Consider the following 27,903-nt stretch of genomic DNA (forward strand, 5'->3'; position numbering starts at 1 on the left):
TTAAAAATTTATTTTCGTGCTTCAAAATTGCAATCTGCTGGAACCCCAATGCAAAATGAACAGCCGCACCGATGCAATAACGATTCACAACATAATTTATGATCAGCTTTCAATACCGATTTTTCAGACAATCTAATCGTAAGCGTGGTATGCAGCAAAATTAATTCTCGGAAAAGAAATATATTTAATTGTATATAAAGCCTGTTTTCCGCCGAATATTTGGAAGGAGCGATGTAGGTGCGGGAAGACATAATTCGTTAGATGTTCTTCGTGCTGCGAATGTATTTGCTTCGAATGTTTGTGTGCCGTGTATCATTGAAATAAGTGTTCGAAGGAAACTGAGGATATGTAACATAATAAGTGAAACAGCGGTTATGAAGTGCCCAGGATTAAATTATAATTCTTTACAAATCCAAGTCGTTTGGGAAATTTATTTGCCTATCTTGCTGTTATTGATTTACTTACCTTACTAGGCCTCCTATTACTACAAAAGTATGAACAGAAAGAATAAAAATGGAAAAAAAAAACTGTAGGGTGCAACGGGGAATATAATACTGTTTCAATGCTACCCAGTCAGATGCCTTGGTCGCTATGCCAACGCAGCTTATGTACTACGGCGCTTAGGTTATGGATATATAAGACGCTGTAATAACAATTTCTTTTCTCAGTTTCTAGGAACATATGCGTATGCGGACCCCATAAATGGTGATTAATCTCCAGCTGTCTGTCTATTCTGCCACCAGCTTGCGAAACAGAGAGTCGAACTAGAGCGCGCATCCAACTCATGCGGCGGATTGACGAAAGTTCGTCTGATTCACCGACCAGATTCCAGTGTGATTGTCTGGTGGTTTTCCGCGCTCTTTTAAGCAAATGATGCTTTGTCTCCAATTTGAGTCAGAGAAAGCACGATATAAATACGGTTGAAATAAGATAACGTGCAGAACAAAGTTTACACTATTCACAGACAAGTAGCGGACAAGAATTCGCTTCTCAGGCTAACTGACGACTATGGCGACGGGAACGGCATCCGGAAACAAAGTTAAAATAAAAATAAATTTGCGAAATCATGAATACAGCGCACGCCTTACGAGTAAAACTCTAGGAAAGAGAGAGAGAGTCTAGGTTGGAAGAAGGCACTTTGGCGGGAATTATAAACTAAAGTGTCCTGAACAGTTTTCATCAAGTTATCCAACTACGAACAAGCAAATGTTCTAACATCGTGACCAGTGGAGTAACAGCTAAATACAGCTAAAATCATTGTCGGTGTCCACGGACGAACACTCAGCAGACGTCCGCAGTCAAATTGTTAAGTTGGACACGTCTGAAACATTACATTCTCTCACTTAACATGAAACGACAAATTTTACGTGATGACTGCAGTCTCAGACGTTTTGTGTTTCTGAACAACAGAGCGAAGGTCGTCAAAGAAGCCCACAGGAGTCGTCGTTGATCATTCGACTTAAACAGGTCCACCCCTCTACAGGGCGATTCAGCTGCCCCTACCGATGTAATTTTATGCAATTCTGTATCTGGCCTTCAAAAACCACAGCAGCAATCCTACAGACAAAAATGAACAGTAAGCTTTTGTAGAAAATTTAATGCAGCTAAATTTTGTATAAAACGTTTTCACAGGAGGCCGCGGTGTTCGAGTTATTCAAGAAAATAGTACAAAAGTGCCGTTCAAACTAGCCTTCACCCCACCCCACCTCCCACCAGTCATACTTCAACACTCACGTTTTCTATCAAGTTGATTGGGCACTCCTCTTACCACTGTACAAAATTTGCGACTACGCCTACTATTCCCAATTTTCACCCATTTTCACTCTCTATTAATTGGGCTATTACGCCACCAACGTAATCGGCTATTTCATTAACATTACTAATTTAAACGGGACCGTGACAGAACTGGAAGAAAAGTGAATTTTTGTACATGTTAGGCTAAAACTGACTGTGCTGATACTTCGATCCTAACTTAACCCTTACAAGGTCAGTCATTTCGTAGGCAGAACGCCTGACGAATACAACGATCTAATTGTGGTGCAATAATGCAATTCAATGAAGACCAGAAAAGGTCGAATGTAGGAAATAACTCGTTGAGTCTAAAATTTTTGTGGGAAGAGGGAGTGCCATTATCCTGAAATCTTGATCTTATATACAATAACCCGAATACTCCTGGTTTTAGCGAAAACTCATCATAGTACAAAATTTAGCTAATTAAATTTCCTACAAAAAGACCCCATTCATTTTTTCTGTAGGACTAATAGTTGGTGCATAGTTTGTTCAAGTTCTCATAAACCATTACGCGTTGTATGGAACGACACCTGTAATCAGTCACCCTGTGCAAATTCATAGGGTTTAATGGCTAATGTCAGTTTGAATAAAATCATTTTTAATCGTAGAGCCACACCTGTTGTCATATCTCGCGGTGTAACCACATTGTGTGTTACCGTATGTAGGAATCTCTGCCATTGATTTGTTACACACACAGACACACACACACACACACACACACACACACACACACACACACACACACACACACTCTTTGAGTGTAGCAAGCCTAGCATGTGCAAGCCTAAATGGCCTACTACACAAGCCAATTTCCAGGAAATAGATTATTCTCACAAGTTGAAACTCACTTATACGCTGACCCTCCTGCATCAGACGTCCATAATAGACACTTGCATTTGCTTTCATGTTTGCATTTCGTTCGCTCCACACAGGGTGAGCGTGGCGTGACACTAACTTTAGTTGTCCGCAAGAGAGGGTGTTGCCTGGCTTAAATGTTCACCGTCTCTCTGCAATATCAACCACTTTTTGAGGGTAGACTGTTTTACACAGGATTCAAGGTCGAACCTTCTGCTACCATCTGTTTTTCACAATGGCAGAGAACTTTCTTCAAACACGCAGCACATGAAAATCGAATACTTCAAATGTATTATAGGTAGCTGATTTCCAATACTTGTTCACGCTTACAAATATTACACAAAGAATTAGTTTTAATAAAATCAATAATCAACGATTTCTTTTCATGTGTCGGTGAATAATTTTAGACCGTTGCTTTTCATAGACTTATTCTGGCTGACATGTAAGTGGTATCTTTAGAATTGACGGTTACTAAACCTGCTTAGCTCCTATCAGAAAGCTTGAGATTTATTCTGTTCTGAAACTCTTCAAGCATTGCTATTTGTTCAGTAAGATAAAAAGTTAAATTGATGATTTGACAGTGAAGCAAAAGTGAATTAATGGAGAATAATACAGATTCATCCACCAGCGGAAGTCGCTGTGTTATTAATATCCAAATGTCAGTCACTAACAAAATGGTACTAACTTTAAGTTCACAAAACTGACAGTTGGGAAAGAAAAGAAAATCAGTGGAGGACAATACCCATAATCGGTATGTTATGGAAAAGGAGGTCACGTACGTTTAGCGTCAGTAACATTGTGGCTATCTCCACCATTAATAAAATGAGTGATTGTTCGACCCACGACCGTCACAAGAATAGACATGACACAAGCATGCTTGCACACTGCACAGATACTGGGAATCCGCGTGAATTTAGCCCTCTTCAAACTATTTCACACTTCTGCGACAGTCTCTCGCATTACAATGCCGTCTTATCACCGTCGGTTTAGCGTGCGTGGGATCGCATTACGCGTGGGAAGGATCGCTCACACAGCGGCTGTGCTTTCAGATCTGCGCTCCATCGTAGCAGATCCCGTTCTGAAAGCAAAACTTTAAGACTGAAAAGACGAATGGCCAAGTCACGTGCCGTCCCTGAGTAAGACCGGGCAGCCATTGCCTCTCTGGCTTCCTATCTAGACTTGGAGCAGCGTTCACGTCTCTCCAGCCAGTCGCAGGGCACCGCCAAAGCGTCATTTCAACGGCTGGAGGGTTAACTGTGGACCCATCAGCAGCTTCTGCACGAAGCGGCGGCCGGCTGGTCCGATTCCCTCGGTGTGGCGGTAATTGGTCCTGCTCGTAAGATCTTTGGAAACAGATGAACTCCGAGGTCGTACTCCGGGCAGTATTCTCGACGGTCCCTCCCGCCAGGGGTTCGAGTCCTGCTCGTAAGATCTCTGGAAACAGAAGAACTCCGAGGTCGTACTCCGCGGAGTATTCTCGACGGTCCCTCCCGCCAGGGGTTCGAGTCCTGCTCGTAAGATCTCTGGAAACAGATGAACTCCGAGGTCGTACTCCGCGCAGTATTCTCGACGGTCCCTCCCGCCAGGGGTTCGAGTCCTGCTCGTAAGATCTCTGGAAACAGATGAACTCCGAGGTCGTACTCCGCGCAGTATTCTCGACGGTCCCTCCCGCCAGGGGTTCGAGTCCTGCTCGTAAGATCTCTGGAAACAGAAGAACTCCGAGGTCGTACTCCGCGGAGTATTCTCGACGGTCCCTCCCGCCAGGGGTTCGAGTCCTGCTCGTAAGATCTCTGGAAACAGATGAACTCCGAGGTCGTACTCAGCGCAGTATTCTCGACGGTCCCTCCCGCCAGGGGTTCGAGTCCTGCTCGTAGGATCTCTGGAAACAGAAGAACTCCGAGGTCGTACTCCGCGGAGTATTCTCGACGGTCCCTCCCGCCAGGGGTTCGAGTCCTGCTCGGAAGATCTCTGGAAACAGATGAACTCCGAGGTCGTACTCCGCGCAGTATTCTCGACGGTCCCTCCCGCCAGGGGTTCGAGTCCTGCTCGTAAGATCTCTGGAAACAGATGAACTCCGAGGTCGTACTCCGCGCAGTATTCTCGACGGTCCCTCCCGCCAGGGGTTCGAGTCCTGCTCGTAGGATCTCTGGAAACAGAAGAACTCCGAGGTCGTACTCCGTGGAGTATTCTCGACGGTCCCACCCGCCAGGGGTTCGAGTCCTGCTCGTAAGATCTCTGGAAACAGATGAACTCCGAGGTCGTACTCCGCGCAGTATTCTCGACGGTCCCTCCCGCCAGGGGTTCGAGTCCTACTCGTAGGATCTCTGGAAACAGAAGAACTCCGAGGTCGTACTCCGCGGAGTATTCTCGACGGTCCCTCCCGCCAGGGGTTCGAGTCCTGCTCGTAAGATCTCTGGAAACAGATGAACTCCGAGGTCGTACTCAGCGCAGTATTCTCGACGGTCCCTCCCGCCAGGGGTTCGAGTCCTGCTCGTAGGATCTCTGGAAACAGAAGAACTCCGAGGTAGTACTCCGCGCAGTATTCTCGACGGTCCCTCCCGCCAGGGGCTCGAGTCCTGCTCGTAGGATCTCTGGAAACAGAAGAACTCCGAGGTAGTACTCCGCAGAGTATTCTCGACGGCCCCTCCTGCCAGGGGTTCGAGTCGTCCCTCGGGCGTGTGTGTGTGTGTGTGCTGTACTTAGCATAAGTTAGTTTAAGTAGTGTGTCAGTTTAGGGACCAACGACCTCAGCAGTTTGATCTCGATTCTTTTCAGTACCTCGTCATTAGTTATGTGATCTACCAATGTAGTCTTCAGCATTCTTCTACAGCTCCACATTTCGAAAGCTTCAATTCTCTTGTTGTCTAAACTATTTATCGTCCACGTTTCACTTCCATACGTGGCTACAGAAATGACCTCTTGACAGCCGACCTCTGTGGCCAAGCGGTTCTAGGTGCTTCAGTCTGGAACCAGGTGACCGCTAAGATCGCAGGCTCTAATCCTGCCTTGGCATGGATGTTTGTGATGTCCTTATGTTAGTTAGGTTTAAGTAGTTCTGGGGGACTGATGACCGTAGATATTAAGTCCCATAGTGCTCAGAGCCATTTGAAACATTTCGACTTCCTGACACTTAAATCTGTACTCGATGTTAACTAATTTCTCTTCTTCACAAACGGTTTCCTTTCTATTGCCAGTCTATATTTTATATCCTCTCTAGTTCGACCATCATCAGTTATTTTTTTCCCCAAATAGCAAAAAGAGCAAAACTCATGTACTACTTTAAGCGCCTCATTTCCTAATCTACTACCCGCAGCATCACCCGATTTAATTAGACTACATTCCATTATCCTCGTTTTGTTTTTGTTGATGTTCATCTTATAAGCTCCTTTCAACACACTGTTGATTCCGTTCACCTGCTCTTTCAGGTACTTTGCTGTATCTGACCGAATTACAATGTCATCTGCGAACCTCAAAATTTTATTCTTCTCCATGGATTTTAATTCCCACTCCAAAATTTTCTTCTGCTTACGTTACTGCTTGTTCAATATACAGTCTGAAGAAAATCGGGAATAGGCTATAACACTGTCTCACTCCCTTGCAAATCACTGCTTCCCATTCATGCCCCTCGACTTTTACAACTGCCATCTGGTTTCTGTATAAATTGTAAACAGCCTTTCGCTCCCTGTATTTTATCCCTGCCACCTTCAGAAATTGAAACAGAGTATTCCAGCCAATATTGCCAAAAGCTTTCTCTAAGTCTACAAATGCTAGAAACGTAGGTTTGGCTCTCCTTAATCTACGTCGTATGGTCAGTATTGCCGCACGTATTCCAACATTTCTATGGAATCCAAACTGATCTTCCCCGAGGTCAGCTTCTACCAGTTTTTCCATTCGTCTGTAAAGAATTCGTGTTAGTGTTTTGCAGCCATGGCTTATTAAACTGATAGTTCGTTAATTTTCACATCTGTCAACACCTGCTTTCTTTGGGAGTGGAATTATTATATTCTTCTTGAAGTCTGAGGGTATTTCGCCTGTCTCATACATCTTGTTCACTAGATGGTTGAGTTTTGTTAGGCCTGGCTTTCCCAAAGCTGTCAGTAGACGTAATGGGATGTTGTCTACTCCCGGGGCCTTGTAGTTTGCCTGTTTCATACACCTTGCTCACTAGATGGTTGAGTTTTGTTAGGCCTGGCTCTTCCAAGGCTGACAGTAGTCGTAATGGGATGTTGTCTACTCCCGGGGCCTTGTTTCAACTTAGGTCTGTCATTGCTCTATAAAACTCTTCACCCAGTATTGTATCTCCTATTTCATCTTCATCTTTATTCTCTTTCATTTCCATAATACAGTCCTCAAGAACATGGCCCTTGTATGGACCCTCTATATACTCCTTCCACCTTTCTGCTTTCATTCTTTGCTTAGAACTGGATTTCCATCTGAGCTCCCTTATATATTCACACACTTTTGAACATTTAGTATTCTCGAAACATTATTTGACTAGTGTGTCCCGCTGCCTTCTAGCGGAATGTCTGCTCTTCATGATAGTAGCCATCGACCCTGCTTTGGCTCTGGCTAATGGAGACAACTCGCCTCGCCCTGCAGTCGTGCTTGCGTACACTATTGGGCGGACCACGTTTCGTCGAAAATGCGGCCACAGGTCCACTTTTGTTTCCGTTGTAAGCGGCTTAGCCAAGGTCCGGTGAGTGCCAGATTCTTCTGGTCACGCCGCATGGTCACCTGCTGAAAGGATATTATGATGGCCCACCGCTGTCAGATCCGTGAGAACCGCAAGTTCAGAGTATTCTATAGGTAGTTCCAGGAACAGCTCTCACATGCAGATGTATTAGACAGAAAAACTAGTACTGAAAACAGGTTAAAGATGCAAACAATCCTGTTGGTAGAACATCCGCAGCTGAGCATTATACCAGAGGTTGAATATACCGCTTCAGTTTTAAATTGCTTTATTTTCGCACGACCGGTTTCGGACTGTTATAAGTCCATCTTCAGGTGTCGCTGCAGTTGTGTGGTCCCCGAGCGCCGCGTGTACCAAACGCGGGGTGCTGCCTATGAGCGCAGAACAGGGAGTCCTGTTAATTAATTTACAGTTGAAGCGGTATTTTCAACTTCTCGTAGGTTAAAGATGGTTGTAAATAGGATGAAATTAGCTAGAGCATTTACCGAACCTTGTAACGACTTGTTTTTCGTGTTCTCATTAATTAAGCATACAGGATTAAATCGGGTGATGGTGGGGGTATTAGATTAAGAAATGAGACGCTTAAAGTAGATAAGGAGTTCTGTTATTTGGAGAGCAAAATAACTGATGATGGTCGAAGTAGAGAGGATATAAAATGTAGACTGGCAATGGCAAGGAAAGCGTTTCTGAAGAAGAGAAATTTCTTAACAACGAGTATACATTTAAGTGTCAGGAAGTCGTTTCTGAAAGTATTGGTATTGAGTGTAGCTATGTGCGGAAGGGAAACGTGGACGATAAGTAGTTTAGACAAAAAGAGAAGAGAAGCTTTCGAAATGTGGTGCTACAGAAGAATGCTGAAGATTAGATGGGTACATCACATAACTTGTGAGGAGGTATTGAATGGAATTGGGGAGAAGAGAAATTTGTGGCATAACTTGACTAGAAGAAGGGATCAGTTGGTAGGACAGACTCTGAGGCATCATGGGATCACCAATTTAGTATTGGAGGGCAGTGTGGAGAGTACAAATCGTAGAGGGAGAGCAAGAGATGAATAAACTAAACAGATGCAGAAGGATGTAGGTTGCAGTAGGTACTGGGAGATGAAGAAGCTTGCACAGGATAGAGTAGCATGGAGAGATGCATCAAACCAGTCTCTGGACTGAATACCACAACAACAACAACAGGATTTGGTTGTTTACACATGTTACAGTTCTACGTTGATTAAAAATGTGAGCAAAAGGCCAAGGCGTGGTCGACGCCTCACAACGGTGTTGTAATTTTAGTCGCTAGTAATTAACAAGAAGAGTATCAGATTCTGGAGTAAACTGTCGTGAAAAAGTAGTGACTAACGAATAAGAAAACTGTGTTGCTTTTCGCCAACACATGCAGATGGAAGTCCGTGTGTACGAACTGTTTCTTAGTACCAATATTTTCTGTGCATTATCCACATCCCTGAATGTCCCCTCCGTGGTGTGATTAATGCAGCATGCCTCCTTTGCTCCGTGTTGCAGCGCTACCGAGGGCGGCAGGGGGCGGGCTGCAGGCCGTCTTCGCGCCAGAGACAGCGACATGAGCGGCGCCGCGACGCCCGCCGCCAGATGACGCCGGGGGGCGCTCCATGGCGCAGTGGCTGAGCGAGGTAAGCATACGCGCTGCCTGCCGTCCCGACTCCGTAACCACTCTTATATTAGCAGCTGCCCCAGTAGTCATTTACAGGTTAAAAGGTGCAACAAAGCGTCCGCAGTGAACTGGAAAAGGTGGCCAACATTACTGCACACACAGAGAGCACGGTATCGTGGTGTTGAGTGCTGAAAGGAAATCAGCAATTCCTACTTTTAATTGGGCCCCTGCATTATTTTCTGAGGCTGATACCACAGGTATAAGTGCAGATATTATATGTGTGGAGCTTAATATGTCCAACATAATTGTGTTGGCTCTTTTTTCCTGCATTTCAAACAGTCTTTCGAGAAGCACATCACTTAATTTACTAACTGAAGATTTATTCTCGGTCATAGCTGTGACACTAAATGGACTACCCCTTCAGCGTAGGCTAACCAGTTTGCGTCCATGCGTTCACGCTTCAATACCTGACCAGCTATCCAGCGGAAAAATAAACGTTGATGCCTTGCTCTTGCCGCATGTACTCAGAAGTACACCACGCACTCCTCCTAGTAGCTATGATTGTTAGTCTGTAAGTAACGTAAAACTGATGTAACACTCTTCGGTACACCGTTCTCAGCCACCAATAACAGTATCGGCACTTACACCTGTTACACACTTTATTTCTTTTAGCGCTGTATCACGTTTGTTCCTAGTGCATCAAGACGACACGGCTTCAATTCATATTATTCAGCCTAGATAGTCGCGTGTTCTCTAAAGACACTAACGAAAAGTTGGCACTTTGTCACCACAGGTACTGTCTGCATGCAGCTGCAATTGCCCTCGGCTCTCTACAGCGATAAAAATTCGCTTTCAAGTTAGTATCTCCGACATACATCAAGTAAAACAAGCTGAAATTCACGTTAGCTATAGGTCTCTACAATGTCTCTAAGCGTTTCGAAAACCTGTTCTTAATTTTAAATAGAAAAGGACTCATGTCAACGCGTCTGAAATGGGTGAAATTTTCCATTCTAAATTACAGCTTTAAACTTATCAAGTCATATATTGAAAACTGTTGAACAATGTAATCCTTTTTATTGTTGATTACTAAAATAACGATGTCGATTCTACATTCATCCGAAGTGGCGTGTTGCAAAATATTTGATATGTATAGCGTTCCAAAGTGGGCTTTTTTCCGTAATTTTATCAATACTTCAGTAGGACGTTTAAAGACTGTATTTCCTTCAAAAGTCACGATAAACTTTAGGAAATCAAGTAAGCACTTAGACCCTACTTTAGATTTTATAGTACAACGTATATGTACGAAACTAAACATTATACGGGTCTGTTCATCCTTTCGTTGTTCTGATGTAACTTCTCATTTGTCTACTTTGTGTCTGAAGGTCTCTCTTTCTAGAATGTCCGCTGATGTTAATTTTGCATTATTTAGGTCCTTCTGAATCTCATCCAGCCAAGGTGTGGAATTCTTAAGTACGGTTACATAATATATTATTCTATTCGTCAATCGATTTTTTGGTAGTCTCTGAGACGACCAAAGAAGTTCGATGTTAGAAAACTTTTCTATTGTTTTAATTGATTGTAGGCTATAACCGTCTTGAGTATCTCTTCCTCCTTGAATTTTCTGGTTATCTTTCTCTCTTCTTTTTTGATTTCGTCAAGTTGTTGTTTTCTGTTAAGGAAAAAAAAATAGTGGTAAGGTCTTATGGGACCAGACTGCTGAGGTCATCGGCACCTAAGCTTACGCACTATTTAATCTAACTTAAAGTAATGTACGCTAAGGACAACACGTACACCCATGCCCGACGGAGGCTCGAACCTCCGTTGGGGGCAGCTGTGCGGGACGTGACAAGGCGACTTGGCCGCGCGGCTACTCTGCGCGGCTTTCTGTTATGGGTTGGTGTTTCACTTTCATACAGGATTGCTGGTGGTATTACAGTATTCTAGTGTCGAATTTTTGCCCCTCTTGACAGTGATTTTTTGTTGTAGAGGTTTTGCGTTAAACCTAACCTTTTTAATTTTCTGAAGGCGATGTTGCTGTGAGATTTTTTCAGTACCTGTCGGTTCTATGAATTCTTCAAGATATTTAAAGTATTGGACCCTATTAATTTTACCATACTTTGATTTGAAGCGTGCTATTTCTAGTTTTGAACAAAGGAATTCAGTTTTCTCTAATGAAATTTGTAAACCTTCTTTTCCGCACGTTCTTTGAGTATTTCCAGCTGTTTGACTGCAGTCTGGTCACCCTCTGTTGGTATCGCTAGGTCGTCCGCAGATGCAAAATGTGGTATGTAGAGGTTGTTTCTGGCAACGCCTAGTCGCATTGGCTTCCAAACGTCACATTTATTGAGTTCTTCTTCCCATTCTTCCATAACCTTGTCTAGAACTACGTTGAACAGAATAGGAAAGAGTCAATCACATTGTCTCAAACCTATTTGAATCTTAAAGGGTTCTGAGACCTCCCCCATAAATTTCACTTTAGATTTCGTGCCAATTATTGTTTTTTTTTTATTTCTTGTGTTTTGGGATCTAATCCCCTCTCTTCTAAGATTTGGAATGGTGAGGACCTGTCTATTGAATCGTATACCTTTTTGAAATCTACAAATGCGCATACTACAGGTTTGTGTCCCAGAGCTCGCATTTTGAGTGTGGTTTTGAGGTTGAAAGTTTCGTCCGGACATGATCTGTTCTGTCTGAATCCTGCTTGATATTCTGGTACTTTGGGTTCTAATTGTTAGTGTGTTCTGTTCAGTAGGCAATCTGACAGAATTTTTTAGGTACCTCGTAATACAGAGATCCCCCTATATTGTTCACATCTGATTTATTACCTTTTTTATGTAGTTGATGAATCAGAACAATCATCCAGTCATCCGGGATTTTTCGGTTTGCCTTATGTTTTGGATTATTTGAGTAATTTCCTTGAGTGCATTTGGGCCTACATTTTTCAAGAGTCTTGCTACAATTCCGTCCTCCCCTGATGCTGTACTGCTTTTAAGTTTATTGGTGTGCGCATAAATTTCTTCTTGTGATGGTGGTGACGAGTTCTGTGCTGAGATTTCTAGCTGCGCTTTCGGGAATCTCTCTTTGGGTTCTGCACATTTTAACAGCCGTGAAAAATGTGTGGCTACTACTTGGTAGTTTCCTTTATTTTCAGGACAAATTTACCATCTTGTTTCCGAAAGCAAAGGTTTTATGATGAGTACACATTAATCTGATTTGCGAAATTCTTATAGAAATCGTGTGTATTGTAGCTTTTGAAGTTTTCTTAGAATGCCTGCAGTTGCTCACTGACATATTTTCGTTTAATTTGTCCTAAAATCTCGGAAGCCTGTTTGCGCATTTCGAAATACTTCTTCTGTGTATCTTCTGATCTGTTGCAATTTTAATTTTGAAATGCCTTTTTTCTTTCTTCTAGTCCGTTCCCGTATTCTTGATTCCAACAAAGGGTGTTCTGGTTTTTTGTGGAGACGGTTATTATTATTGTTATTGTTATTATCATTATTGGTATGTTTCCAGTGTTGTTACAAAATCAGACACACGGAATTTTCCATACAATTTTATTTCTTTTGCGTTACTGTTTATCCTCGATGGTGAGAGTATCATCTGGAGTGCCCCAGGGAAGTGTGGTAGGTCCGCTGTTGTTTTCTATCTACATAAATGATCTTTTGGATAGGGTGGATAGCAGTGTGTGGCTGTTTGCTGGTGATGCTGTGATGTACGGGAAGGTGTCGTCGTTGAGTGACTGTAGGAGGATACAAGATGACTTGGAAAGGATTTGTGACTGGTGTAAAGAATGGCAGCTAACTCTAAATATAGATAAGTGTAAATTAATGCAGATAAATAGGAAAAATACTGCCGTAATGTTTGAATGGCCCATTACTGGTGTAGCGCTTGACACAGTCACGTCGTTTAAATATTTGGGCGTAACATTGCAGAGCGATATGAAGTGGGACAAGCATGTAATGGCAGTTGTGGGGAAGGCGGATAGTCGTCTTCGGTTCATTGGTAGAATTTTGGGAAGATGTGGTTCATGTGTAATACGACCTATTCTTGAGTACTGCTCGAGCGTTTGGGATCCCTATGAAGTCGGATTGAGGGAGGACGTAGAAGCAATTCAGAGACGGGCTGCTAGGTTTGTTACTGGTGGGTTTGATCATCACCCGAGTGTTGCGAAAATGCTTCAGGAACTCGGGTGGGAGTCTCTAGAAGACTGGAGGCGTTCTTTTCGTGAATCGCTTCTGAGGAAATTTAGAGAACCAGCATTTGAGGCTGACTGCAGTACAGTTTCACTTCCGCCAACTTATATTTCGCGGAAAGATCACAAAGATAAGATAAAAGAGATTAGGGCTTGTACAGAGGCATAGAGTCAGTCATTTTTCCCTCGTTCTGTTTGGAACAGGGAGAGAAGATGCTAGTTGTGGTGCGAGGTACCCTCCGCCACGCACCGTATGGTGGAGTGAAGAGTATGTATGTAGATGTAGACGTAGACACATGCTGACGATGTCAGCAGTCCTCATTGAAGCCCGCAGACTGCCGCCTGCAGGCTTTGTCGCGTCTGTAGTCATGCGTGTTGGGTTTAGCAGACTGATGTAATGGAGATACAAAGACCTCTGGTAGATAGAAATTGGCTGAGCCCGGCTCGGCAGTGGGTCCGTCGCTGCTGCAACTGCAGTAAAATTTCTCTAATGGCTTTGCTCCCGGCACGCCGTTAGCGGCGGCCCGCTATTTATTTTGATAGGTGCCCTGCCCTGCTAGCTAATGGCCCCCTAGCCGCCGCACAGCTTTTAAGACTCTTGTTTAAGTGACACCCGACGCCGCCCGCTGTCGCGTGTAACCGCGGGGGCTATAAACAAAGCGAGTTCAGTACTTGTCCGGCGCTTCCACGACCTATCTGGGACAGAAAGAATGATAGAAGTATGAGCAATAAACGGGCACGGGGTGCTGGCAAATAACAGACCAGGGTCAACGCCAATTCGTGCCACGAGGACGCTTTCCAATTAAAAGCAAACATTTCCTCAAATATATGAAGCACTTCTACTCGCCGCGTTGTTAAGTATTTTAGTACCCGGATACCACTGCTATCACATTTGCCGATTTGGATCATCCAAATTGTTCTTTATTCCCTTCCCTTGTTCCCAGAGGTGGTCGTCGTGCAAATTCGCCTTTTGCGGTTTATTCATAGAGTGACGATCAGCAAAGCTGTACTGAAAGTTCCTTCCTCCGTGCATAATCTCTATACAGTGTGATTCACGAAGATATGCAAATATTTTATTATGTTTTACCACAAGTAAAACTAAAGACCACAGTTGATAAACAAGGGTTACGGAGTTACGGCAAATAAAAGATTAAGCGTGAATTTTACCAACTTCGCTAATATGAAGCCATCGCAAAACTGTACGCGGTTAAAGTAAGGCACGATTACCTTTTATTATATTGTTATTGGTCTGTTGAATTTAATAAAACATGTGCCAACGTGTATCTGCAGTAGTTCTCCAGACCGTCCAGAGAAACAAAGATTATTATTTCTTAAATTTCTTAATTTATTGACCACTTGGCCCAACTTGTTTTTTAAATTCCAGGCAACTGTACAAAGATTTCAGAGGAAGTTGGATCGAATCGGCGTATTCCTCTGTCGTAAATTTGAAAGGCATCCCTTTTTCATAAATAATCTACAAACTACAACAGTTACTTTATCGTTTCACTTAAATGCACTGATTTTATTATGTTCTTTCACTGAACAATACAGAAAACTAAATCGATTAAAAATTAGGAAACGATTGAAATACCTCAGTAACGGTTGCCAACAAACACATAAACGTGTCTACATTCTTCATGGAAAGTAAAGATATTTACTTGTATAACAATCTTTGCTTCTCTGTTCTGGAAAACTGCTGCTGATGTACGTCTGGGACATGTTTTATTAAATTCACCACACCAATAACAGCAAAATAAATGGAAATCGTGCTTTACTTTAACATCGTTCAGTTTTGCGACTGCGGCTTATTAGCGATGTTGCTGAGTTTCTGGCGTAATGTTGTACTAGCCGCAACTCCGTAACCAAACATTTGCGGACCTATGTTTTTTATGAACTTTTCCTTTAGTTTTACTTGTAGAATAACATATTAAAATTTGCATATTTTCATTAATCATCTTGTATATAAAAGTCTATGTCCCGACTGACTCACTCACCGATTCATCATCGCCCATCCAAAACCACTAATGACCGAAACTTTAAATTTGCAGTGTGTGTCGGTTTTATAGTGTTGACTTTCTTTAGGGGAGAATTTTGGATATTCCATTCATAAGGGGGTAACTAGGGAATGACATATTTTTTGAAAACACGTTACTATTAAGGCAGTTTAGGTACTACCGTATTTATTATTGTAATTGGTTTCCAGATTAGAAGTAAAGAATTACGTTTAAATAGCAAATTGGGAAATGTAGTCCCTAACGGGGTGAAATAGGCGATGAAATTTTTTATGAAAATATTTGTTATGAAATCATTGTTAAAACTAAATCTATGAAAATTTGTTTTTGGCTTATCTGTAAGAAATAAAAATACGTATGTCACTGTTTTCGAAATTTAGCTCCTGAGGGGGTGAAATAAGGCGTGCACTGTTTCATGTAAATATTCCACTGCAGAAGCATTTTTGAAGTCATATGCTTGAAAACTGGTGCACGGCTCCTCGGTTTTAAATGGAAAATACGTGTTTCACTGTTTTTGGAAATTCAACACATAACTGGATGAAACTGGACAAGTGTGATTTACTGATTCATTATAGCGCAGCCCAAATCGATGAGAATAATAATTTCAGATTTGTAGAGAATGTGGATCTTATATTGTAGGCATCGTTTATGTAGGAATTGTTCGAAATTCCACTATTAATGGGATTAAATAGGCAGAAAAGCTTTTTTAAAGTATGTCGTTATCAAGAAAATATTCAACCTCGAACTAAAGAAACTGATCTTTCGTTTCTCAGTCAGATGTAAGAAAACACTTCGTGGACATTATTTCAAATTGAAACACTAACGGCCTATACTAGTGGGTGAAAGTTGTTTTGAAAATAAATCTTTATTAAAGAACAAATGAAGCATTTTTAATGCGACAGCTATGAAAACTGGTATTTGCCTACTCTATTGGAAATAAAAAAGTTTACGTGTTTCAGTGTTTTTAGAAATTCAATGTTAATGGGGTGAAAGAGGAGATGAAAATTTTTCGTTGGGTTAGAAAAAAATTTAAAGCCGTATTTAAGAACACATTATATCTGACGGACAACTGAAATACCAGATTCGCTTTTTCGTCAGAAGCACATTCAGAAAAGACCATACTTCTGTGGCTTCAATCAGTCTGAAAAGTTTAGAAGCTGAAGCTGTTGCAATTTATGGACATCATAAAAATTGGTTTGATGAAAATAATATCTGCAGGCACTAAGATAAATCGGACAGGTGTACAATATTCGTAAAATAAGGAAAAAAACAGATATTTTCCAGCCAAGGGGGGTCTCATTTTAAAGCAGTTGGTCTTTATAAACGAGAAACGGAATTCCGAACATTCATCCAGGTGGCCTTGGTTTACGGCTAAATCATTTCAGGCGAATGCTTAGAATGTGATTTCCTCCGGTGCCCTTTCAAAAATACTTCTCTGACTATAATGGCGTGAACGTTAAGGAGAACTGGTCATTTGTATAGGCACGTAAACACATTCGTGGTGTCTACGTTCTTGACCGTATACAAATCTGGTAAAATACGAGAAAAACCTCGTAACCGACACAAAAATCTTAATTTATTACTCGCGGCACCATCGTAGTTTTTAAATCGGTCGTTAGTTAATAACCTTCAGCTATGAATACAACGCCATTAGATAACTTACAAAAACCCCATTTGTAACTTGTTATCTGTTACCTTGGCGAGCTGTGTTCGAAGCGGCAGCTTTATTGTTTGATCCTTTTTTAGTGGAGTTCAGACTAGACTACGAACTTTTTTATAGCATACTGTACAATATGCTTTGAATTCCGAGTTGACTAATTACATCTGCACCAACCCTTCCCTGCTGACTGTGAATGTTTAGTTGCGGTCACAAATATTTTTGGTATATTTGTCGATTCAGATTCATGGATTAAAAGTACCTTCGTCATTATTGGCGCCATTATTTCACGAACTGAGATTGCGCTCTTCGAAATTATGTAGCGGTTTTGGACCTTCACGCAATCTTACTGTCACGTGTTAGACCTGTCTGAGGAGAAGAGAATAACTACACAATAGTTATATCAAGGCTGCCACCTTTAAAGATGATCTGATTTTCACACGAAAAGTAAATTAAAATTTTAGTATCTACATTTGTAAGCGCACGGCTCGAAATAGTTTTCATGGATCACGGGCAACAGTTTACTTCCTTTTCTTATTGTTGTGGTCTTCAGTCCGAGCAATGTTTTGACGTTGCTCTCTCCGTTCATGTGTTCTGTAAAGAGCTACTCATCTAGTGCAGTTAAGTTTCAATCTCCTTCTAGAATTTTGACTATGTACTTCCCTACAGTCCGTGTATTTTCAGCATGTAAACTATCAGTTGATCCCTTCTTGTAGTGAGGTTGTACTATAGATTTCTGCCCTATCCCATTCATTCCTACTTCATCCCACTTACCCAATTAATCTTTAGCTGTTTCCTGTAATACTGAATATCAAAATCTTCCTTTCTCTTCTTGTCTGAACCGTTATCGTCAAGAGGAATTTGTACAGGGGTATGTTACATGAACATACGTTTATACCATCAGAAAAGTTTTCCTAACAGAAATCTGAAGTCAGTGTTAACAAGGTTCTCTTATTCAGAAACGTTTATCTTGGTGTTGCGAGTATACATTCTAGATCTTCTCTACTTACGCTATTATCAATTACATTGCTAACCGAATAGCAAAGTTCACTTTACACACTTAGAATCTCAATTCCTAATCTATTCCTCTTACCATTGCCTAATTTAATCGACTGCATTCCATTACCATTGTCTTCCATTTGTTGATATTTTTAATGATTTATTTATTCTATTTTATAGATTTTCGAAGAGTTAGAATGTCATCAGCAAACTTTGAATATTTTAAATCTTCATAATGAATGTTAATTTAAAATTTCTCTCCGAAATACCTTTACTGCTTGCTCCGTCTACTAATCCAATAACGTGCGGAATACGCTACAGCCCTCTCCCACAAGATTCTCAGCTACTGCTTCCCTTTCATATCCTTGGCTCTCATTACAGCACTATGATTTCTGTGAAGGTTGTAGGTATCTTTCTGTCTCTTTTTTTCCTTGCGACCCAAAGAATTTCATAGAGTTTATTAAACTCAACATTGGGAAAGGCATTCTATAACTCTACTAATCTTGTAAACTTCGATTTTCTTTTCATCAATTTATCTTCCAAGATAAGTCTCAAAGTGAGTATTGCCTTCTGTGGTGCTATATAACTAGGTAATGCAGAGTATTCGTTCCCGAGGTTTGTTTCTACCAGTCTTTCCACTCTTCTGGATGTAACTGGTGTCCGTATTTTGCAACCATGACTTATTAAACAGATATTTCTACAACTTACACAGCTGACGGCACCTACGTTCGTTGGGATTGGAGCTATTTAATTTTTCTTGAGGTCTGAGGGTAATTCGCCCGTCTCATATATCTTATATAGCTTGTGGGGTGGCTTTGTCCCTTTATGTTCACGCAGGGATGTCAATATTTAAGAGAGAATCTCGTCTGCTTGTTATGACCTAGGACTGTCAGTGCTCTGCCGAATTTTTCTAGCAGTATAATATTTCTCCTTTCACCTACATGTATTTCCTCTTCCCTTCCAATTATTCTGTTTTTCCTTGTCTTCTCATACGAAGAGCCAATTTACAAATGTGCTCCCTAATGTTGGGGAATTAGGGAGGCTTTAGCACACGCGAGCGGGCTATTTGTCGACCAGTATTAGAAACGAACCGTTTTCGCGTTTCTCCGGCCACAAAGTTCTCTCTCGACACTGGTATAAAGTCATACTCAACATGAATCTCCCACCTTCTTAGTTTATTAGTGGTTTTTTTGGTTCCTTATCTCTAGTCACAAGGTATTTACGACATGTCTCCAACGATCGCCCTGGGTGATTCCATTTCTCGTCTTTAATCTTACCTATTATCTTTAAAATTCCTTCTGATCCAACAAATTACAAACTATCTTATTTAAAACCCTCCGTTATTAATCTATCATTTACAAGTATTTCTTAGAGTAAAGTAAAATACTGTAAACAGAATCTGATATGAAATTTTCTCATGTATACATTCATACAGTCTAGGCCACGACGAGTGTGTGCAATAAATATCCGCTTCGAATATATATAGAAACATTTAGAATGACGCCCAAAAGTCCATGCTTTATGTTATAGACGACTGCCTACCTAAATTGGATCAGTGCAAGATGATATGCATCGACAGAAGAAATATTTGGTAATTTTTTAGTACAATATTACTGATCTTTCGCTGGAGCCACCTAGAAGTGACGATACGCAGGAACTTGTAGGATTTCTTCTTCTTCTTATTATTATTATTGCTACTACTACTACTACTACTACTACTACTACTACTACTATTATCATGATTGTTATTGTTATTAGTGGAGAACTGGATAACATCGACCTTGGACTGGTAACTTATGGTGCGGGCTTTTCAAGTATCGCATCAGTGAAAATACGTCCACTGTTTATCGACTATCCACAACGTTTGAATGTTGATAACTGGTTTTTCGATGGGATGGTCTTCACCATATAAGACGGAGTTTTTGTAGCCACGAACTTCCTATAGAAGAATACAGCGCTTAACGTCCTACAGATTCCCCTGGATGCCAAGCTGTCAGAAGTCCGAGAAATACTAGATTAACTCTAGGGTCAATCACAAGGAAAAGGTGCAACGGAAACTTAGCTACCGGACTTCAGATGGACCGATTAGGGATCGAACTTCACAAAGTAACTTAATTTTCTCTTACAGGATACACGAAGTTAACAGATAAGGAAAGGCGTGCTGGTATGTACACTGACGAAAGGTTTAACAAACTAAATTGGTGACTGTTCCTGAACTGTACTGACATTTTTAAAATACTCCCACTGTATTAATCGTCATTATTCATGTAACTGTAGATTGGCTCAGGGGCGCAACATGAATGCTTAAGTGTTCACACACGAAGACTCAAACATCCACAGAATAACCAAGAATAATATATATCATTTTGTAGTAAAAGCTGAATCATCAAATTTGCCTTGTGACTCTCATTGGAAAGAAATAGGAAACTCAGTTGGGATCACAGTGCATGGAGTGAATCGTGACCGGATGAGAATAAAGTTGGGCCCTATCCGAATGTAGCTAAATTTTAATAAAATTATGCACCATAATGCTTGTAAGAAATCATTTTAAAATAACAGATTTCTAACCCGAGAAGACTGAAGTAGCTCCCATTCAAAAACACTCTCTATGTCCACACGGAAGCAGCACATCATGCTCACAACAAATGGCTCAGACGCTACTCTGCCACTAACACTGTACAAAATCTTATCCGCCTCACCGCAATCCCCAGACACCGAAAACGTGGACGGGGTAGACTAACCAGTCAGTAAAGCGAGTTCTTTTAGTGGTACCAGGCGACAACTCCGGTGAGAAGACGGGAGAGACAACTTTTTCGACTTGCTCAAAATTTCAGATCAGCTGAACGTCTGTAATCTGAAAACGAGGCATCCCTTGGGCGTGGATCTGAAGGAGGCAATCGCAAAGCCGCTCGTTAAGAAAACCCTTTCAGATAACGTCCCGCCTGAGTGGCGCCTGAAGGCAGCTTCGAAAATTAACTCAGCTGTCGTTCTCAGGCCTCTGCTGCAAAGCTGAACCAAGAAAGTCCACCAGAGTTCATCACGTTGCATTTGCTTGCAATTCCAACAACTTTTGTTCAATCCAGTGATCATCGATGTCTAAAAGCGTGGTTCAAGACATGCTGTCTTGAATATCAAATCTAATAAATAATAAAGAATGCAGCACACTCATTTTGCATTCCCAGCACGATATTTCTCCCTGAGAAAACACAGACAGCAAAAAGTCACAGCAGATCTCGTTTCAAACCGCGAGGTTTTTGAAAGGTGAATTAAGTGGCAACTTTCTATTGGTCCCTGGCTTACGATGGGACAGCAGCTACAGAAATCTGCAGTTCCTACCATAGATGCTGCCACAGCTATCGAAATGGTATCTAATGGTATCAGCATCACAAGTGTTTCGTCGATTCTACACAAATAATTACAGACCTTTTGAACACAACACTTGGTGTTCATTTGATAGGTCGTTTAGGATACACAAATTAGCCTACACACTCCCCAGACCTAGCAGTTCCGGACATTTATCGGTGAGGAAAACATGAAGAGAAGAGGTCTACAAAGAAACACAGAGTAATCATGAAGATACAAATATAACACGAGCCTGTGCTGCGTTAAGTCCAGATGAAAGTCAGTGTGCCATGTCGTCTGTCCGAAATTCCTTTTCAGCATGGGTCAGTGCTCACGGTCAGCAACTTGAGAATTTGACGTGACAGTTATTACAATAATAAATATACGAAAAGTGTCTGAGCTACGTGTGGTACAGTGAGTTGCGCAGAGCTGTGAACATTGCTGTTATGTTACTCTTATTTAAACAAGTCCCTCAATATTCATGTCGCTGAAGCCGTCTTCGGAAGGCTTTTCCACTGACACAGAAATTTAAGTGTCTAATTTGGCGCCTATGAACTTAAAAATTGTTTCGGTACGTTAGATAAGTTACTACATTTCCTACTAAAGCTTAACGAAAATGGTATTTCGATGTGTACAAGGCGTGTCTCTTAAGAGTCATGGAGGGATTTTATCTTGAGTTGGCGGCAGATATTTGCAAAAGCGTTCTTGTAATGTGTAACTCGAGTCAGCCCATGCTTAATAGCAGGGTGACGTAAAATTCCGCATTAATAATCATTTTGCTCCTTATGGGAAACAAACCGACGCTTTCTGTCGGCATTGATCGTCCCTCGAAGGACTTGATGAGCAGTATTTGTTTAAGGCAATTCCAGTTAGGCAACGCAATAGCGAAACTGCAAGTATCTGAATATCTGCTGAAACATCAGGCAATGTGTAAGCCTGGTACCCCTGCCTAATATCGTGTAGGGCTCCTGCGAGCAAGCAGAAGTGCCGCAACACCGCATGGCATTTGCTCGACTAATGTGTGAAATAGTGCTGGAGGCTACTGACACCTTGAATCCTGCAGGGCTGTCCATAAATACGTAAGAGTACAGGGGGGTGGAGATTTCGTCTGAACAGCGTGTTGCAAGGCATCCCAAATATGCTCAATAATGATCATGCCTGGGGGGTTTGGTGGCCAACGGAAGTATGAGCTCAGAAGACTGTACCTGGAGCTACTCTGCAGCAATTCTTGACGTGGAGGGTGTTGCATTATCCTGCTGGAACATCCCAAGTCCGGCGGAATGCTCAATGGACGTAATGGATGCTTACGTGCGCTTACGTACGTGTCACATGTCAGAGCCGTATCTAGACTTATCGGCGCTACCATGTCACTCCAACAGCACACGCCCACCACCATTACAGAGCCTCCACTAGCCAGAACAGTCCCCTGCAGAAATGCAAGGGCCATGGATTTGTGAGGCTATCTCCATAACCGTACATGTCAATCAGCTCGATACAATTTGAAACGAGACTCGTCTGAAAAGGCAACATGTTTCCACTCTTCAGCGGTCAATTGTCAGTGTTGACGGGCCCACGTGAAGAGTAAAGCTTTGCGTTGTGCAGTCATCGACGGAACACAAGTGAACCTCCAGCTCCGAAAGCCCATGTCCATGATGTCTCGTTCAATGGTTCGCACCCTGACGCTTGTTGATGGCCCAGCATTGAAATATGCAGCAAATTGCAGAAGGGGTGCACTTCAGTCACGTTGAACGATTTTCTTCAGTCGTCGTTGGCCGGTCTTAAAGTATTTTTTTTCCAGTCGCAGTGATGTCGGAGAATTGATGTATTACCGTATTCCTAATATTCACGGTACACTCGTGAAATGGTCGTCCTGGAGAATCCTCACTTCATCGCTACATCGGAAATGCTGTGTCCCATCGCTCGTGCGCGGACTGTAACACCACGTTCAAACTCACTTAAGCATTGATAAGCTACCAATGTAGCAGCAGTAACTTGTCTCCCAACAACGCCAGACACTTGTTGTCTTATGTAGGCGTTAACGACCGTAGCACCGTATTCTGCCTGTTTGCGTATCACTGTATTGAATACGCATGCCTAAATCAGGTTCTTTGGCACTTTGAACAAACATAGCTTTTCCTCACATGGCTTTAATTTATCATTTCCGAAAAATTCACATTTTAACTGATAATCTGCATTTCAACAATTGGTAATTGACGGGCCCGCAGATGTCAGTGCGTTACCGGAATTTAGCCTGTGTAATTGTTTGAATTTACACTCGCAACGAAGTAATTAGCTAACTTCTGTGCTGGATAACTCGGGATCGGTAAAAAGTATCGAATTTTTTCAACGATTATTTCGCAGCACAGCTGCCCCTGAATGACCCTTACATGAATTTCAGATTGTTTATGACCACCCTGTTGGGTCTGCATTGTTGTTGTTGTGGTCTGCAGTCCCGAGACTGGTTTGATGCCGCTCTCCATGCTACTCTATCCTGTGCAAGCTTCTTCATCTCCCAGTACCTACTGCAACCTACATCCTTCTGAATCTGCTTAGTGTATTCATCTCTTGGTCTCCCTCTACGATTTTTACCCTCCACGCTGACCTCCAATACTAAATTGGTGATCCCTTGATGCCTCAGAACATGTCTTACCAACCGATACCTTCTTCTGGTCAAGTTGTGCCAAAAAACTTCTCTTCTCCCCAATCCTATTCAATACTTCCTCATTAGTTATGTGATCTACCCATCGAATCTTCAGCATTCTTCTGTAGCACCACATTTCGAAAGCTTCTATTCTGTTCTTGTCTAAACTATTTATCGTCCATGTTTCACTTCCATACATGGCTACACTCCATACAAATACTTTCAGAAAAGACTTCCTGACACTTAAATCTATACTCGATGTTAACAAATTTCTCTTCTTCAGAAACGCTTTCATTGCCATTGCCAGTCTACATTTTATATCCTCTCTACTTCGACCATCATAAGTTATTTTACTCCCCAAATAGCAAAACTCCTTTACTACTTTAAGTGTCTCATTTCCTAATCTAATTCCCTCAGCATCACCCGATTTATTCTGACTACATTCCATTATCCTCGTTTTGCTTTTGTTGATGTTCTTCTTATATACTCCTCTCAAGACACTGTCCATTCCATTCAACTGCTCTTCCAAGTTTCTTGCTGTCTCTGACAGAATTACAATGTCATCGGCGAACCTCTAAGTTTTTATTTCTTCTCCATGGATTTTAATACCTACTCCGAATTTTTCTTTTGTTTCCTTTACTGCTTGCTCAATATACTGATTGAATAACATCGGGGAGAGGCTACAACCCTGTCTTACTCCCTTCCCAACCACTGCTTCACTTACATGTCCCTCGACTCTTATAACTGCCATCTGGTTTCTGTACAAATTGTAAATAGCCATTCGCTCCCTGTATTTTACCCCTGCCACCTTTGGAATTTGAAAGAGAGTACTCCAGTCAACATTGTCAAAAGCTTTCTCTAAGTCTACAAATGCTAGAATCGTAGGTTTGCCTTTCCTTAATCTTTCTTCTAAGATAAGTCGTAAGGTCAGTACTGCCTCACGTGTTCCAGTATTTCTACGGAATCCAAACTGATCTTCCCCGAGGTCGGCTTCTACTAGTTTTTCCATTCGTCTGTAGAGAATTCGTGTTAGTATTTTGCAGCTATGGCTTATTAAACTGATATTTCGGTGATTTTCACATCTGTCAACACCTGCTTTCTTTGGGATTGGAGTTATTATATTCTTCTTGAAGTCTGAGGGTATTTCGCCTGTTTCATACATCTTGCTCACCAGATGGTAGAGTTTTGTCAGGACTGGCTCCCCCAACGCCGTCAGTAGTTCCAATGGAATGTTGTCCACTCCGGGGGCCTTGTTTCGACTCAGGTTTGCTCTGTCAAACTCTTCACGCAGTATCTTATCTCCCATTTCGTCTTCATCTACATCCTCTTCCATTTCCATAATATTGTCCTCAAGTACATCGCCCTTGTATAGACCCCCTATATACTCCTTCCACCTTTCTGCTTTCCATCTGAGCTGTTGATGTTCATACAAGTGGTTCTCTTTTCTCCAAAGGTCTCTTTAATTTTCCCGTAGGCAGTATCTACACTACTGGAAATTGAAATAAGAACACCGTGAATTCATTGTCCCAGGAAAGGGAAACTTTATTGACACATTCCTGGGGTCAGATACATCACATGATCACACTGACAGAACCACAGGCACATAGACACAGGCAACAGAGCATGCACAATGTCGGCACTAGTACAGTGTATATCCACCTTTCGCAGCAATGCAGGCTGCTATTCTCCCATGGAGACGATCGTAGAGATGCTGGATATAGTCCTGTGGAACGGCTTGCCATGCCATTTCCACCTGGCGCCTCAGTTGGACCAGCGTTCGTGCAGGACGTGCAGACCGCGTGAGACGACGCTTCATCCAGTCCCAAACATGCTCAATGGGGGACAGATCCGGATATCTTGCTGGCCAGGGTAGGTGACTTACACCTTCTAGAGCACGTTGGGTGGCACGGGATACATGCGGACGTGCATTGTTCTGTTGGAACAGCAAGTTCCCTTGCCGGTCTAGGAATGGTAGAACGATGGGTTCGATGACGGTTTGGATGTACCGTGCACTATTCAGTGTCCCCTCGACGATCACCAGAGGTGTACGGCCAGTGTAGGAGATCGCTCCCCACACCATGATGCTGGGTGTTGGCCCTGTGTGCCTCGGTCGTATGCAGTCCTGATTGTGGCGCTCGCCTGCACGGCGCCAAACACGCATACGACCATCATTGGCACCAAGGCAGAAGCGACTCTCATCGCTGAAGACGACACGTCTCCATTCGTCCCTCCATTCACGCCTGTCGCGACACCACTGGAGGCGGGCTGCACGATGTTGGGGCGTGAGCGGAAGACGGCCTAACGGTGTGCGGGACCGTAGCCCAGCTTCATGGAGACGGTTGCTTCATGGAGACGGTTGCGAATGGTCCTCGCCGATACCCCAGGAGCAACAGTATCCCTAATTTGCTGGGAAGTGGCGGACCGGTCCCCTACGGCACTGCGTAGGATCCTACGGTCCTGGCGTGCATCCGTGCGTCGCTGCGGTCCGGTCCCAGGTCGACGGGCACGTGCACCTTCCGCCGACCACTGGCGACAACATCGATGTACTGTGGAGACCTAACGCCCCACGTGTTGAGCAATTCGGCGGTACGTCCACCCGGCCTCCCGCATGCCCACTATACGCCCTCGCTCAAAGTCCGTCAACTGCACATGGGGTTCACGTCCACGCTGTCGCGGCATGCTACCAGTGTTACAGACTGCGATGGAGCTCCGTATGCCACGGCAAACTGGCTGACACTGACGGCGGCGGTGCACAAATGCTGCGCAGCTAGCGCCATTCGACGGGGCCAACACCGCGGTTCCTGGTGTGTCCGCTGTGCCGTGCGTGTGATCATTGCTTGTACAGCCCTCTCGCAGTGTCCGGAGCAAGTATGGTGGGTCTGACAGACCGGGGTCAATGTGTTCTTTTTTCCATTTCCAGGAGTGTTCTTACCCCTAGTGAGATGTGCCTGCATGGACGTTAAAAATCAGACAAACGGCAGGGACTGGTTCAACACTGGAAATGTTGAAACATGGGTCTGGAACATGTGTCTGGAAATGCATCTTTGCCATGTTAAGTGGCCCTGACGAATGACAGTTCCATGTGTGCTGCAGGTGAGAGGGTAGTAGTAGTTGTCATGCAGGGTACACTTTGGCTGACACCGTCTTGGCGGACCACTTGTCTCGAGCTAGTACTGGGGTTCGTCTTAATATCCTGTAGCACCTATTCACCAGATCTGGTGTACGCATAGTCCGGCTCCTACCTGCACGTTCAATTGTCTGAAAGGACCCATGATCACACAAACGCTCAAAAATGGCTTGAAAAGTTTGTGCTGTGGTTGGTGTCTGTGTAGATACGTGTTTTGGTTTAGCCTTATGCCTTTATTGCCTCTCGACGGTTTCCATCAGCCTGGTCGTAAAAAACAGCATCTCGGCTGATTGCCGACGCGAGTACGGGAACATTCAGCTTCTTACAACACGCTGCTTCAATCACACAACCTGTAACACACATGGAACACACGGCACGTGGCCAGAGGAACTGTCATTCTTCAGCGCCATCTACCGTGGTAACGATGCACTTCGGACACCTGTTCATAGTACTTTTTTCCTCCATCTCCGGTCAATAATCCATTCCTGCAATTTGTCAGTTTTGTTAACGTTAACCCTCTGTATAAAGTGACCTGTTCCAGCTTCCTCAGTCAATATCGCTTAGTATAACGACTGCATAAAAGGCAAGAGAAAGCACCGGATGTGGCCTCGGGCGTCGGCTGCTGTAGTCTATGCGCTATGTTTGTCTTCGTACTGTCCTGGCAGAAGTGGTCCACTAACGCCTCACATTCACATCGACGTCTGTCTCACAGAGAGTATAAATCGTCCGTCGTGGGTCTGCAGGGGCAACGAGGACTGATAGGGTAAATCAGGGTGATATGCTGAACAAAAAATTTCGGCCTCGTAGAAGACAAGAAATTGTTTATTTAAACAAAATAAAAACACTGTCCTTTCACAAAATACATAAGTAACACATCATCTCTAAGGCACTGCAAAAGTTAAAAAGAAACCAATACTTATTTTTATCCATTTATATGGGTGGAATGGCCAATGCCCTTTGAGTGAAGTGATGAACTT

General features: G+C 42.8%; 1 protein-coding gene across 2 annotated transcripts in view; it reads left to right on the forward strand.

The window, feature by feature from the left end:
* LOC126335453 (chaoptin-like) overlaps positions 1-27,903 on the forward strand; it is a 621,718-nt gene that overhangs the window by 414,261 nt on the left and 179,554 nt on the right. For both annotated transcript variants that reach the window (XM_049998743.1, XM_049998744.1), the window contains exon 4: positions 8,848-8,975. In XM_049998743.1, the coding sequence (XP_049854700.1) occupies positions 8,955-8,975 (21 nt within the window). In that variant the 5' untranslated portion in view covers positions 8,848-8,954. The remainder of the gene's footprint in view (positions 1-8,847; positions 8,976-27,903) is intronic.

Source organism: Schistocerca gregaria, chromosome 2 (genome assembly GCF_023897955.1).
Source record: "Schistocerca gregaria isolate iqSchGreg1 chromosome 2, iqSchGreg1.2, whole genome shotgun sequence".
NCBI classification, from domain to species: Eukaryota; Metazoa; Arthropoda; class Insecta; order Orthoptera; family Acrididae; genus Schistocerca; species Schistocerca gregaria.